Source organism: Loxodonta africana, chromosome 2, assembly GCF_030014295.1.
Source record: "Loxodonta africana isolate mLoxAfr1 chromosome 2, mLoxAfr1.hap2, whole genome shotgun sequence".
Classification (NCBI taxonomy): Eukaryota; Metazoa; Chordata; class Mammalia; order Proboscidea; family Elephantidae; genus Loxodonta; species Loxodonta africana.
In genome coordinates this window covers 124,826,759-124,842,127 of record NC_087343.1, presented here as the reverse complement: position 1 = coordinate 124,842,127, position 15,369 = coordinate 124,826,759, and the positions used below count along the sequence as shown (strand labels likewise).

General features: G+C 38.0%; 1 protein-coding gene across 4 annotated transcripts in view; it reads left to right on the top strand.

Moving 5' to 3' along the window:
* The window catches only part of SLC22A4 (solute carrier family 22 member 4), a 65,257-nt gene extending 51,515 nt beyond the window's left edge, over positions 1-13,742 (top strand). For 2 of the 4 annotated variants that reach the window (XM_064275275.1, XM_064275268.1), the window contains exons 8-10: positions 388-570; positions 7,009-7,144; positions 8,492-13,742. In XM_064275275.1, coding sequence (XP_064131345.1) covers positions 388-570; positions 7,009-7,144; positions 8,492-8,567 — 395 coding nt within the window. In that variant the 3' untranslated portion in view covers positions 8,568-13,742. The remainder of the gene's footprint in view (positions 1-387; positions 571-7,008; positions 7,145-8,491) is intronic. The other 2 variants (XM_064275278.1, XM_010590062.3) reach the window with 2 other exon arrangements.
* The last annotated feature ends 1,627 nt before the right edge of the window (positions 13,743-15,369 follow it).

The window sequence follows — 15,369 nt, the reverse complement described above, 5'->3', positions numbered from 1 at the left end:
CTGCTTGAGTCCCCGTTTTAAATTCTTTTGGGTGTGTACCTGGGGGTGGTATTGCCAGGTCATATTGGTCCATCTCTTTGGAGATTAAGCTTAACTACATTAAATGCTGACAACTTACCATGAAACCATTGTACCAAATAAAAGAAAAATAGACAAAGGTCAATGAACACATAAATGATCTAGAATAAGAGTAGAGCAAAGTACGAAGCCACCCCTCGCTTGCCATCCTTGTCCGTGTCCACTCATTACAACACTTAAAGAGAAAGTGTTGTTTTGGGAATATTCTTATGTTAATAAAAACATTCTCCAACAAATAAAAAGGACAATAAAAAAATCTGGGTTAAGAAAGTATCACTTCTAAAATGCACCTCTGTTTATATTTTCCAGATTACTATGTCTTGTCCATTGGCCTGGCGATGCTGGGAAAATATGGGATCACCTCTGCTTTTTCCATGCTGTATGTCTTTACTGCAGAGCTCTACCCCACTCTGGTCAGGAACATGGCGGTGGGAATCACATCCATGGCCTCCAGAGTAGGTAGCATCGTTGCTCCCTACTTCGTTTACCTCGGTGAGATGCATCTTACCAGTTTGTTCTTTCTTTAAATTTGTTTAAACATAAAAGTAATTGATATTCATTATGAAAAATTCACACAGCACAGAAACTAGTGGAAAAAATACAAGTTTCTCTCTTACAAGGTTAACAATCAGCAAAAAGTAAATCCTCACTTTTTGCTTCTCTGTTCAGGTCTGACACCAACCCATACAACACTTCATCCTCTGACCCTAACCATCTGGAGCTAGGTCAGACCTCACAAGTTAAATAACACAATACTCCAGACTGCCAAGTAGGCCAAGACTTCAGATGCCAGCTACAAGCTTGGGTGTACCCTGACACCCACCCTTTTTTTGTGTGTGTGCTTTAGGTGAAAGTTTACAGAGCATATCAGTTTCTCATTAAACGGTTAATACACACATTTTGTTACATTGGTTGCCAATTCTGCAATGTGTTAACACTCGCATTCTCCACCCCAGTTTCCCTGTTCCTGTTCGTCCAGTTTTGCTGTCCCTTCTTGCCTTCTTATCTTTGCTTTTGGGCTGGTGTGCCCACTAGTCTCATATACATGATTGAACTACGAAGCACATTCCTCATTTGCATTATTGTTGGCCCCATAGTCCTGTCTAATCATTGACTGAAGGGTGAACCTCAGAAGTGACTTCAGTAATGAGTTAATAGGAAGTCCAGGGACCATACTTTGACTTTTCTCCAGTCTCTTGCAGACCAGCAAGCCTGGCCTATTGTGTGTGTGTGTGTGTGAATCTGAATTTTGTTCTACATTTTTCTCCCACTCTGTCTGGGACCCTCTATTGTGATCCCTGCTGGAGTAGTTGGTGGTAGTAACTGGGCACCATCTAGTTGTTCTGGACTTAATCTGGTGGAGGCTGTGGTAGTTGTGGTCCATTAGTCCTTTGGACTAATCTTTCCCTTGTGTCTTTGGTTTTCTTTATTCTCCTTTGCTCCAGCCAGGATGGGACCACTAGGTGTATCTTAGATGGCCACTTACAGGCTTTTAAGACTTCAGACACTACTCATAACAGTCAGATGTAGAACATTTTCTTTATAGACTATGTTATGCCAATTGAGCTAGATGTCCCCTGAGATCATTGTCCCCAGCCCTCAGCCCACTAGCTCAGTCCCTCAGGGTGTGTGGATGTGTCTTTGAAGCTTTTATGACTTTGCCCTGGTTAAGTTGTGCTGACTTCCCCAGTATTCTGTACTGTCTGACCCTTCACCAAAGTTACCACTTATCTACTATCTAGTTAGTGATTTTCCCTCCCCACTCCTCCCCTCTTTTGCAACCATCAAGATTGTTTCTATGTGGAGACACTTTCATGTGTTTTTATAATAGTGGCCTCATACAGTATTTGTCCTTTTATGATTGACTTATTTACTCCATATATTGCCCTCCAGATTCATCCATGTTGTGAGATGTTTCATAGATTCATCATTGTTCTTTACTGTTGCATAGTATTCCATTGTGTCTATATACCATAGTTTGTTTATCCATTCATCTGTTGATGGGCACTTAGGTTGTTTCTATCTTTTTGCTATTGTGAATAATACTGCAATGAACATGGGTGTGCATATTTCTATTCATGTGGTGGCTCTTATTTCTCTAGGATATATTCCTAGAAGTAGGCTTGCTGGACTGTATGGGATTTCTATTTCTAGCTTTTTAAGGAAGCACCATATCATTTACCAAAATGGTTGTACCATTTTGCATTCCCACAAGAAGTGCATAAGAGTCTCCCTGCAGCCTCTCCAACATTTGTTATTTTCTGTTTTTTTAATTTGTGCCAGTAATTTCGGGGTGAGATGGTATCTCATTGTAGTTTTGATTTGTATTTCTCTAATGGCTAGTGATTATGAGCATTTCCTCACGTGTCTACTAGCTACCTGAATGTCTTTTTGATGAAGTGTCTGTTCATATCCTTTGCCCATTTTTAATTGGATTCTTTGTCTTTTTATTGTAGAGGTGTTGGATTTTCCTACAGATTTTAGAGATTAGACCTTTGTTGATATGTCATAGCCAAATTTTTTTTCGTAGTCTGTAGATTCTGTTTTTACTCTTTTGGTTGAGGTCTTTTGATGAGCGTGTTTAATTTTTGGAAGTCCTCATTTATCTAGCTTATCTTCTGGTGTTTGTGTATTGTTAATTATGGCTTGCATCCTGTTTATGCTGTATATTAGCGCTCTTAGTGCTGACCCTATTTTTTCTTCCATGATCTTTATAATTTTTGGTTTTATAATTAGGTCTTTGATTCATTTTGAATAAGTTTTTGTGTATGGTGTGAGGTATAGATCCTGTTTCATTTTTTTACAGATGGACATTCAGTTTTGCCAGCACCATTTGTTAAAAAGACTATTTTCACCGTTTAATGAACTTTGGGACTTCGTCAAAGATCAGGTGGCTGTAGGTAGATGGATTATACTTCTGGGTTCTTGAGTCTGTTCCATTGGTCAATATGTCTATCATTGTACCAGTATCAGACTGTTTTGACTACTGTAGCTGTCTGGTAGGGTCTGAGGTCAGCTAGTGTGAGGCCTCCTACTTTGTTCTTTTTCTTCAATAATGCTTTACCTAACTGGGGCCTCTACACTTTCCACATAAAGTTAATGATTAGTTTTTCCATCTCATTAAAGAATGCTGTTGGTATCTGGATCAAGATTGCTTTGTACTTGTAGACTGCTTTGGGCAGAATTGACATTTTCACAATGTTGAGTCTACCTATCCATGAGCATGGTATGTCTTTCCATTTATGTAGGTCTCTTTTGGTTTCTTGCAGTAGTGTTTTGTAGTTTCCTTTGTATACGTCTTTTATGTCCTGGTTAGATTTATTCCTAAGTATTTTGTTTTTTTTAGGGGCTATTATAAATGGTCTTGCTTTCCTGATTTCCTTTTCAAAGGTCTCTTTATTGGCGTATGGGAGTCCAATTGATTTTTGTATGTTTATCTTGTATCCTGCAACTCCACTGAATCTATCAGTTCCAGTAGTTTCCTTGTGGAGTCTTTAGGGTTCTCTACGTATAGTATCATATTATCCGTGAATAGGGATAATTTTACTTCTTCCTTATCAATTTGGACGCGTTTTATTTTTCTTGCCTTATTGCTCTAGCTAGGACTTCCAGCACAATGTTAAATAGCAGTGACACTCACACTTATGACCTGCTGACCACAAGTTCAGGGTTTCCTGCTACCCCTTTAAGATGCCAGCTTCAAGCTCAGAAGTTTTTAGCCCCCACCCCACCCCTCACTTCTGACATTGCTGGCTCCCACTACTCCCTTGTTTCAATAATTCACTGGAATGAGTCACAAAAATCATGGAAAGTTTTATACTTATGACTACTGTTTCATTGTAGGAAAAAGGATAAAAATAAAGAGATGTATAGGGTGAGGTCTGGAAGGGTTCCCAATGCGGAGCTTCCATGTCCCAAAAAGGAACACACTACTCTCTCATATGCAACAATTTTTTCACTAACCAGGAAGTTCATGGAGCTTCAATGTCCAGAGCCTTTATTGGGGGTCTCATTATATAATGCAAACTACAGCTCCCCCCCCGCCCCCGCTGAGACCAGTCAATATCATGGAGTGACCATGAGGTGGTCTTTCTGACCTGGCCAGCCCCATCCCAGAATCACCTTATCACCTCACTTAACCCATTAGTTAGGTGTGGTCTGGAGTTCTTATCAAAGACACTTAAATTCCAAAGTTTTTTTTTTTTTTTTTTAGAGATTATGTCTCAGGAACTGAGGGCAAAGACCAAATTCTTTGGGTGAAGTTAATGTAAACCCCGAATCTCTTCTCTCCCCAGCTTCCCAAATTACAGTACCTAGAGGTAACCAGTATTAACTGTTTGGTGGGTAGGTCTTCAGACATTTTGTTTTGCACAAGTATGTGTGTGTACGTGTATGTGGATATATATACACACACACATATAAAACACACAAACAAAATTATATTACACATACAGTTTTGCAACTGCTTTTTTTTAACTTAGCATTGTATCAGAATATCTTTCCATAAATAGAATATCTTTCTATATATAGCTCTTCTACCTTTTTTTTCTTTAAGTAGCTACATAATGTTCCAATGTTGTATATACAAAATTTATTTAATCAGGGTCCAGTGGATGGACATTTAGGCTGTTTGAATGTTTTTGCTATTACAAATAGCACTACAATGAACATTCTGTTACTGTGCCTTTGTGCATTCATTTAGATATGTCTTGATTCATGAATAGATAAAGTTAAATTGCTGGAACAAAGAATACCTTTAAAAAATTTTATCAATATTGCCAAATTGACCTCTAAATATTGTAGCAATTTACAGTCCAACTATCAATTTAGGAGAGTACCTGCTTTTCCATTATCCTCACTTACAATGGGGATTATCTAATTTTTTAATCACTGATAATTATGAAAAATGGATATCAATGTTGCCTTCATTTCCATTTCTTTAACAAATTATAAATGAGGTCAAGCATTTTTTCCATATGTTTACTAGCCATTCTATTTATTTTTCAGTGAGCTGACTATTCACGTATTTTGTCCATTTTTAATCGTTTATTCATCTTTTTCTTTTTTGTTTGGGGAGCTCTTTGTACTTGAAGGAAATTAGCCCTATAAATGTATATATTATAGAGTCCCTGGGTGATACAAATGGGTACCCGCTCAACTACAAGCCAAAAGAATGGAGGTTCGAACCCACCTAGAGGTGCCTGGCAATCTGCTTCCAAAAGGTCAAAGCCTTAAAAACCCTATGGAGCAGTTCTACTCTGCACACATGGGGTCACCATGAGTCAGAACTGACTCAACGACAACTAACTACAACAACAAATATATATCGTAAATACTTTTTCTAGTTTATCAGTTGTATTTTAGCTTTGATATTTTTTGAAATACAGAAAATTCTGGTTTTATGTAATAGAATGTATCAGTCTAGAGTACCAGATTGATTACTGACTGCATACAGTGTGCCAACACACATACAGAAGAGAGGTTTCAGTGGGATATTCAAGGTAGGATCTGGCACTCCAAGCCTAGTTCTCATTAAGGATTCTACTAAGGGATGCAGACTTACCTCCTTATCCTTCCTAGTCATCCGTTGGTTAACTATTGGTACAAGCACACACACACACATCCCCAAATACACATATTAATTCTCACAAAGGGTGCACTTTAAATCCTTACAGAAAAACAGAAACATTTTCCTAACTTAAACTTACCCTGCCCAGCTGCCCTGGACCACACCTGAGATAAACCCATTGCCACTGAGTCAATTCCAACTCATAGCAACCCAATAGTACAGAGTAGAACTGTCGCATAGGGTTTCCAAAGAGCTGCTAGTGGATTTGAACTGCTAACCTTTTGGTTAGCAGCCTGAGTGCTTAACCACTATGCCACCAGGGCTCCAAACCTGAGAAGGTACATTATTATATAGAGTGGTATTACTTCCCCGTCGTTCTTCCCTCTGCTTTCAAACCATGCTCAGATGGTCCAGTGGTGGACCATAAGAAACATAAAAAATGAAATCCAAGACAGAGCTTTCTATTCCATGACAGTTAATTCTGTTAGCTAGCCACAGAGATGCTTCAAGATCAATGCTTTTCTTTATGTTTTGGGTCAGACCAAATTCTTGGATGTGGTGTTTCTCTGTAATCTCTGTATGCAGGAGGGAAGGAAGATGAGGTCTATTATTCTCCTGTCTGAGTATCCCAGATAAAGAAGAAGAAAAAAAAAAACCAAAACAAAAACCCAGTGCTGTCTCTAATTACAAACAAAAGCAAGACATATAAATGTTCTTTTCCTACAGTAATATTTTTAAATAAAATCTTAACTTCAAAAACAAAACGAAACGAATCCAGGCACAGTGCTTTCACAGAATATGTGCCTGACATATATGGATTTAAATTGAATTGAAAATATTAATTAGTATAACTTTTTTTTTAGCATTTCATGGCTCTGTGGACCTAGCTCTCCACTGAAGCCCACTGGTTTAGGTAAAAGCAAAGGTCACACCAGCCTTTTTATGGCCAGAACTTATCCTTGCAATATCTTGGTAAACCTCTGTCGCCCTGATGTCGTCCCACCCCCCAACTCCAATTTCCTCCACCTTATGAGGGAACTTTGGTAGGCAAAAACTTCTATCAAAGGAACACTGTCACACATGATTAAGTAGTAGCTTAGAGAGTACCCGTTGACAGGAGGGCACTTAAAATAATACAACATCAAGTAGGTAAATGATTATAGACATGCAGAGTCAATGGCATCGGTCAAGAAGAAACTGTGATATTTTGCTTACTTTTTTGTCTTCTGAAAATGTCCAGATTTAAAACTATTCTCAAATACTATTTGACACCTTTACAAAATAATTCTCAAGAGCATCCAGAGAATCCCTGTTTTGTGTTTCATGCTCTAATTGATGCTCTTATGTCCCATGCTTTCCAGGTGCTTATAATAGAATTCTGCCCTATATCGTCATGGGCAGTCTGACTGTCCTGATTGGAATCATAACCCTTTTCTTCCCTGAAAGTTTTGGGACAACTCTACCAGAGACCTTTGAGCAGATGCAGAAAGTGAAAGGGTAAGTGGAACTTGAAAAAAATGATACCAAAATTCCTCTGAAAGAATAAATACACAAAAATGCAAAGGAAGTTCTGAAAAAGAAGAATAATAAGGAGAAACTAACTCAATCAGGTAATGAAAACAGTGTGTTAATGGTATAGGAAGAGAAGTCAATGGAATAGAGTTCAGAATTAAACTCAAGAAACGCGAGAATTTGGTAGATGAAAAAAGTGACAATTCAAAATCAGTGAGGGAAAAGATAGATTATTCAATAAAAGGTATTAGAACATTCAGCTATCCATTTTCAGGAAAAAGGTTAGATTCTACTTCAAAGTACATCAAGATAGAATCCAGAGAGATAATAAAAAAAAAAGGCTTAAAAAATAAAATAATAAATGTACCAGAAGAAAACAAATATTTTTATGATCTTAGAGAAGATCTTTCTGGCATAAAAGGAAAAGCAAAGAGCAATAAAGGAAGAGATTGATATATCTGATAATATAATTTTTAAAATTGTTGGTAATGGCAAAAAAGAAACCAAAAATAATGACAAAAGTCAACAAGCCAGAGAAAAACACAGGATAGATTTAGGGCTAATACACAAAAAACTCTTTGCAATCAGCGAGGAAAAGGCAAACAACTCAGCAGAAAAATTGGCAAAGGACAGGCAATTTATAGAAGAATAAATATAAGTGGCCAAAACACACATTAAAAAAAAACCTGTCCACTTAATAAAGAAATACAAAATAAAAGTTTCTATCTTTTTTTTTTGGCCTGTGATATTGGTAAAGATTTAAAAGATTAGTGGTATGGTAGAAATTTAGGTTCTAAAATGAAACTGCCTGGCTTCAAACCCCAAATCCACTGCATAAACTTGGACAAATTACTTCATTTTCTCTAAGCCTCAGTATTCCCTTCTGTTACATGGGAATATCTCATAAACTATTTTGAGTTTATATAAAGTGTTTTTAGTGCCTGGCCATGATAAAGATTAGCCTATATGTGAATAGATTCTGAGCCCTGATAGAACATATACGGTAAAAGGTGCCCATTTTTGATATGCTGTTTTCTTTTTAGTTATATAACTGCTTCACTATCAACTTTAATTTGCAAAGAACTTCATGCTTATCTTTTGATCTATTCTGGGAAACTGTAAAAAGAGTTTAAATTCTGAGCTTTGTTTATGTTTAATTTTAAAAAATGGCTCTAAAATTCAGAATCATAAAATATTAGTTCTAGACTCATGAGGTTCTTCTTAGAATTAATTACTTGTTCACTGACTGGAGAAATGTTGTTCAGTGTCAGATTGGCATTTTGAGAAGAATCTTGAATGTTTCATTTTCTTTAGCAGCTATTTTATTTTCAGGTTCAGATCCAGGAAAAAAACAAGCGAGTCAATGGAGACAGAAGAAAATTCCAAGGTTCAAATAACTGCATTCTAATAAAATATCTACTCCATCTGGTGAACTGGGAAAGAAATACATAAGACTCTGTGAATAAACGAAAGCCTTTCCTGCTGAAATGGGTGGATTATAATGACTACCACTAAAAAAGTACCCTACTATTGATATATACTTGTCATATAGTAAATTTTAGACCACTCTTCCAGATAATCCCCTTGCTTTTAAAAACAAACCATTTCCAGAGGATGGAAACCATTTCCTTACTAATTAATTTGATAAACTGGGTTTGTAAGATTTTTTTTTTTAATATGTTAGTCAAGGACTGGTAAAATCCATATAAATATTAATACTCATTTCCAAGCATACAAGTACTATTTAAATAAAAATAATTTTATTATACTAACAACCTGAGGTGACAACGACTTGCATGCATGTAAGTGAAGCAGCATATTCAAAAGTATAGTAGCTTTTAAAGGGAATGCTTACTTACTGCAAAAACCCAGTTATTATATGCAGTATTCCTAGGCAGAAAATTTTGTACACTCCTTTGAGATAACTGATGGCAGATAATAATAGGTTTTACAAGTAACATGCAGCAAGAGATCAAGTAGCCTGGGTCATGGGGCTCATCAAAGGGACCCAAAGCTACAATTTCAGCAGCTATACCTCATAGCCTATTGAATGGTCCACATTTGTAGTGTTCTTTGTGAGCAAATGAGCTCACATAAAACTGACTTAAGAAATACTTTTCTGGTAAACAGTCAGGAAAAGCACACCAACCAGCTGGATTGGTACAGAGATGGTTTGTATGCCCCACAGCCAAGAGGGGCCAGCACCAAGGAAGACTGTCAAAGCCAACAATCTGGAAAGCCTATTAAAACACAGCTCTTTCCGTGAATACATACCTTCCTAAGCGTGGTATTCACCTGTATCCTCTCCAGCCAGGTGTGCACCATGTCTGCAGTGGCTGAACCTCAGTTCCACAAATGAGCAGTGTAAGAAAGAAAGCCACTAATGGGATAACCTCTTACCATAAGCTCAAAAAATAAATGTCAGCTGTCCATCTCACCATGTGTTAGGCATGCTGAGACGGGAACATAGCAAGAAGCTCCTCCTGGAGACTTGGGGCAGCATGCCTTCATTGTAAGTGGCTTCCCTGAGAGCAACACTGTGACACATGTCCAGTGCTATAGGGCACTGGGAGAAATAGGCAAGCACTGGTTGTTTATATGCTGCTTGGTGGCATCATCTCCTAAAAATAATTACCTTCAAAAGCAAATTTTCATTAACTGTTTTTCAAAGGAACCTTTGATGTAACATCTTGATAAACTGTTATGAGTATTTCAAGACCCTTATCTTGAACTTTTCTGGTTAACTCAGTTTTTCTCTGATTGTCCTATTTTTAATACATATTTTATATGTGAAGCACTGAAACACTGATCCTACTTTGTGAATTTTATTTTAAAACCCAGTAGAATATCTCAGAATGGTTTATGCTTTCTCATTGGACATGCAGGTACACAGCCTCAGTACTTTTCTCGCTTCTGTTGGAGCCTGTCTGGATTGTCTTTCTCTCTATCCCACCTGGCACTAGGCTGCCTGTCCCGCAGCAGGCAGGTCACGCTGCCTCCAAGACACTCTCCTCGAAGTTCCCACTAGCAGCGACCATTCACTCCACAGTGCTTTTGTCCTGCTTCTCACCACCGCTCAGTTGGGGGCTTGTCTGCTTGCCCCTCTATATAAAAGCCTCTGGAGGCCAGGCTCATTTTGCTTATCTTTTTATCCCTCCCAGCTTTCCCCCACCCCTCCTAGTGCTACTTAGCATAGTGCTTTCTTTTGTTTAATAAGTATTTGATAAATATTTATTTTAATTAAAGTGCCTATAACTCTAAAAAAAAAACCAAAACTCTAGCTTGGTGAAAATGTTATATTTGATACTTAGAAATTCGAATTTATAAATGCCTAAATATTAAATGCTCTTAAAACTTTTTCTAAATATAGAAAGTAAGGAGGTATTATTTAACTTTTTTTTTTTTTTTGCCATTTGTATGGGTGTTCTATAATTTGTAATAGTAAAAGACGACTTTTTAAAACCTGTTTGTGAAAAGGCAGCAAAACACAACTGATTATATCTTTGGTAGATCAAAGACCAAGTAGATCAATGCATGCCAAAAAGGTGCTTGATGACATTCAACATGTATTCCTGATTTTTTTTAATGCTCTTAAAATTAGCTTTAAAAAGGAAACTTCCTGAACTTGCTTTTGAGGTATTGATTCAGACCAATAGCCAACATCACACCGTACATTAGATGCGTTCTCATTAACAGAAATTTTACAGATACATGTTTTACCACTTTTTAAAACACCATAATTTGGGATGTTCTCAGTTTACAGGAACTTTACCCGAAGAATTCGGTCTTTGCTCTTGGTTCCTGAGACATAATCCTTAAAAAACTGTGGAATTTAAGTGTCTTCAAGAAGGACTCCAGACCACACCTAACTAACAGGTTAGGTGAGGTGATGACGTGACTCTGGGCTGGCCAGGTCAGAAAAACCCACTTCGTGATTACTTTGTGATATCGACTGACCTCAGGAGAGAAGAGTTGGGGCTTACGTTACATAAAGAACCAAATCCAAACCCACTGCAGTCAATTCCAACTCGTGGTGACCCCAGGTGTTACAAAGCAGAACTGCTCCATAGAGTTTTTTGGCTGTAATCTCTATGGAAGCAGATCACCAGGACTTTCTTCTGTGGTACTGCTGGGTGGGTTCGAACTGCCAACCTTTAGGTTAATAAAAACCCAAAAACCAAACCCATTGCTGTCGAGTCAATTCTGACTCATAGCGACCCTACAGGACAGAGAAATGCCCCATAGGGTTTCCAAGGAGCTCATGGTGATTCAAACTACCGGCCTTTTTGTTAGCAGCCAAGGTCTTAACCACTATGCCACTAGGGCTCCTTGAGTACAAACCATTTGCAGCACCTAGACACATTATAATAGCTCTAGACACTGAACCTCCATGGTGTCTCAGTCATGTAGTGCTGCTGTAACAGAAATACAACAAGTGGATAACTTTAACAAAGAGAAACTTATTCTTTCACAGTCTGGTAAGGCTACAAGTTCAAATCAGGGTGCCAGCTCCAGGGGAAGACTCTCTTTGTTGGCTCTGGAGGAAGGTACTTATCATCCATCTTCCCTTGGTCTGGGAGCATCTCAGCACAGGAATCTCAGGTCCAAAGGACACACTCTGCTCCCGGTGCTGCTTTCTTGGTGGTATGAGTTACCCCGTCTCTCTGCTGGGCTCTCTCTTTTATATCTCAAAAGAGATTGGCTTAAGACACTATCTAATCTTGTAGATCTCATCAATATAACTACTACTAATCCATCTAATTATATCATAGTGATAGGATTGACAACACGTAGGGAAATCACATCAGATGCCAAAATGGTAGACAATCATACAACACTGGGAATCATGACCTAGCCAAGTTGACAGATATTTTGGGGGGATACAATTCAATCCATGACACATGGGCTTCCTGGTTGGTGAAAGACATCTATGCATGTGGGAGGGTAGCGCCGTCTGGGGCACGGAAGCTTCATATTGGGAACCCTCCCAGACCTCATCCTATGCATCTCTTCATTTATATGCTTTTTGCTACCTTAACCCTTTTCTACCTGACAGTACCTATAGCAATTATTTTTTCAGCCTCTAGAGTTTATTGGGATGCTGGTCTACCATTAACAGTGCATGCTGCCACAAGGCAGGGGTCGTTTTGACTGTTTGAAACAGAAGAAACAGGCATGTGCTGCAAATTACTGTTTTTACATGGTATTGTATAAGGTATCTGAATTTTTGGTAGGAAAAATAGAAATTTTGAAAATGGTACACATGTGTACCAACAGACCCTGGTGGGGGCTGTGGGGTATAATTAGTGATACTTCATATGTACCACTTAACACTTAGTGTAGGCTTGTGGAGGGGGTAGGAAAAAAAAATCTATACTACCTACCTAAAATTCAGACACAATCAATGATTCAGCATGCTTCTGCTAATGAAAACCCATGGTATCAACAAAAAATTCAAAGCAGAAAATAATTGGGTCACCAGAGGGATAAAGCTGTAATCGTAAGTATAGTACTTGCTTTGAATTCTGTGTGTCATTCCAGCGAGTTATCTGACCCAAAGGAGTAGTGGGAGCCAGCAGGTTAGAAGTGAAGGGGCCCCGAGCTAGTGGGTGGCATCCTGAAGGGGTAGAGGAAAACCCCGAATTTGTAGCCAGGAGGTCAGGAGTGAGGGTGTTACGTAGACTCCCAAATTTGTGGCTGGCATCTGCTTGTTATTTGGCAGTCTGAAGGACAGTGTCCATTAAACTTGTGAGATCTGACCTAGGTCCAGGTGGCTAGGGTCAGAGAAAGAAGTGCTGCAGGGGCACCTGGTGTCAGAACTGAACAGAGAAGTGAAAAATAGGAATTTGATTTATGTTATTATCTTTGTACTATCATAGTATATACCATAGAGAAGTAAAGCTATTAAAAAGTAAATAAAACTATCAATATTAGAAGACGCACATAATGATATTCCATTTTTTAAATCCAAGAGAACTAATTTAAAAAATCAGACTTTCTAAGGGATTCAGTTAAGTGGAGGCATATAAAAAATATCCACAAAGCAGCACCTTCTGTGTATATTAGAAATAACCTGCTAGAAATATACTGGGAAAATATTCCACTCATCTAACAGTAGTAAAACTTAACATACCTAGAAATAATCATAATAAGCAATGTATGAAATCTGTATGAATAAATTATTGTATTTCATTGAGATTTGAATAAAGACAGAACATTTTCCTAAACGAGAAGACTAAATGTTAAATTAATTTACTACCTTAATGGATTTAAAATTAAAATTTCAAGTAGATATTTTAGGAACACAAAAATAATTCTAAAGGGCATTTGAAAGAACAAATAAGCAATATTGTCTAAGAAATTTTTGAAAAAGAAGAGTGATAAGGGGAAATATTCCCTGACAAGTATCAAAACACAAATAAAGATTAATCCATGAAATAGGACAGGGAGCCCAGAAACAGACCCAAGGGTTTATAAAAATTTAAAATATGATAAAGGTGAATTATAAATCACCAGGAAAAAGATAAATTATTCAAAACTGGTTCTGGGACAATTGATAAACTGGTTAAAAAAAATTAAAAACTGAAAAAAAAAAAAAAAAAACAGCACCTCACCATAATTCACATAGCAAATTAGTTCTTGATGGATTTAAGAGTCAAATGTAAACAAATACATACATAAATAGAAAATAAAAGTGATTATTTAATATCTGGATGGATAGGGACTAGGGATAACGTAAATATATTTTACTATAAACTTTAAAAATTCCATATACCATGAAATCTTAAAAGTAATACAAGTTGTAAAATATTAAAAAAAAAAATTAGACAAAGAGTCACCATCCTTACTAAATATGCATCAATTTAAACATACCCACTAATACTCCAGTTAAAGCAATATAGTAAAAAGGTTAAGTGCACAGCCTTTGGTGACAAGAGTTTCTGGACCTGGTGCTGGATCTATCACTTACCAGCTGTGAGATCTTGAGGAAGTTAAAGTCTTTCCAAGCTTCAGCTTCTTCATTTGTAAAAGGGGGACAATAACAGTTCCATGGGGTGTTGTAGGAGTTATAGGGGACAATGCACATATTTAGCACCATGCCTGGCTCAGATGTTTCCTCTATATCTCACCTCACTCATGTCTTGCTCCTCTTCTTGCCCAGTTTAACCTTCATGGTTAGTCATTATAATCAACTTTCTTGCCCTTCCCTAATTCACGTCAGTCTCTTGGAGGAACAACAATGCTGGTTAAATCCAATGCCCCTCTTATTCCTATCTGCACCTGCACAGCTAAATGTAACTGGAAAAAAGATGCAAACATGCTAACTGGGTTCACTTTAAATTAATCACCAGTAATCTCAAGAGGAAGGATCCCCGGTGGCACAGTGGTTAAGCGTTCTGCTGCTAACCAAAAGGTCAGTGGTTTGAACCCACCAACTACTCTGTGCAAGAAATATGTGGCAGTCTGCCTCTAAATCCACCAGCTGCTCCTCAGAAGAAAGACGTGGCAGTCTGCTTCCATAAAGATTAAAAAAAAAAAAACCCAGTGCCGTCGAGTCGTTTCCGACTCATAGCGACCCTATAGGACAGAGTAAGATTACAGCCTTGGAAACCCAGCTCTACTCTGTCCTATAGAAAAAAAAAAAATTCCTATAGGGTCACCGTAAATTGGAATTGGCTCAATGGCAATGGGTCTGATTTGGTTTGGCTTAATCTCAAGAGGACTCTTATTGCTGACTGACAATCATGCTCCATTCCTTATCCTCAATGACCTTCTCTCTTCAGAGCTCCAGCATCTCCTCCCCCATCCTCACCCTCAGCTGTGCCTTGCTTCCTACTTCACCTAGAAAATAGATGCAATAGAATGTCCACAAGCTCTTACCACCATAATCCACCAATCTAAATACATATGTTCCCACACACACTGTCTTCACTCCTGTTACTTGAGATCAACTCTCCTGGTCCTAGAGCACTCCAGCTTCTCTACTTATGCACTTGGTGCCCTATCCCTCCCTTGCCTACAGGAGGACATTGCTCCAGCAATTCTCCTGATTCCCTCCCCAATCATCAATCCTTTCCCTCTCTGCTCAGTCTTTCTCATTCAGCATGCAAACATGGTATTATTTCTCCAATGCTGAAAAAAATCTGTCTTGATTGACCTCACTTCTGCCTTTGGCCACTGCCTCCATTCTCTCCATCCCTTTACAGCAA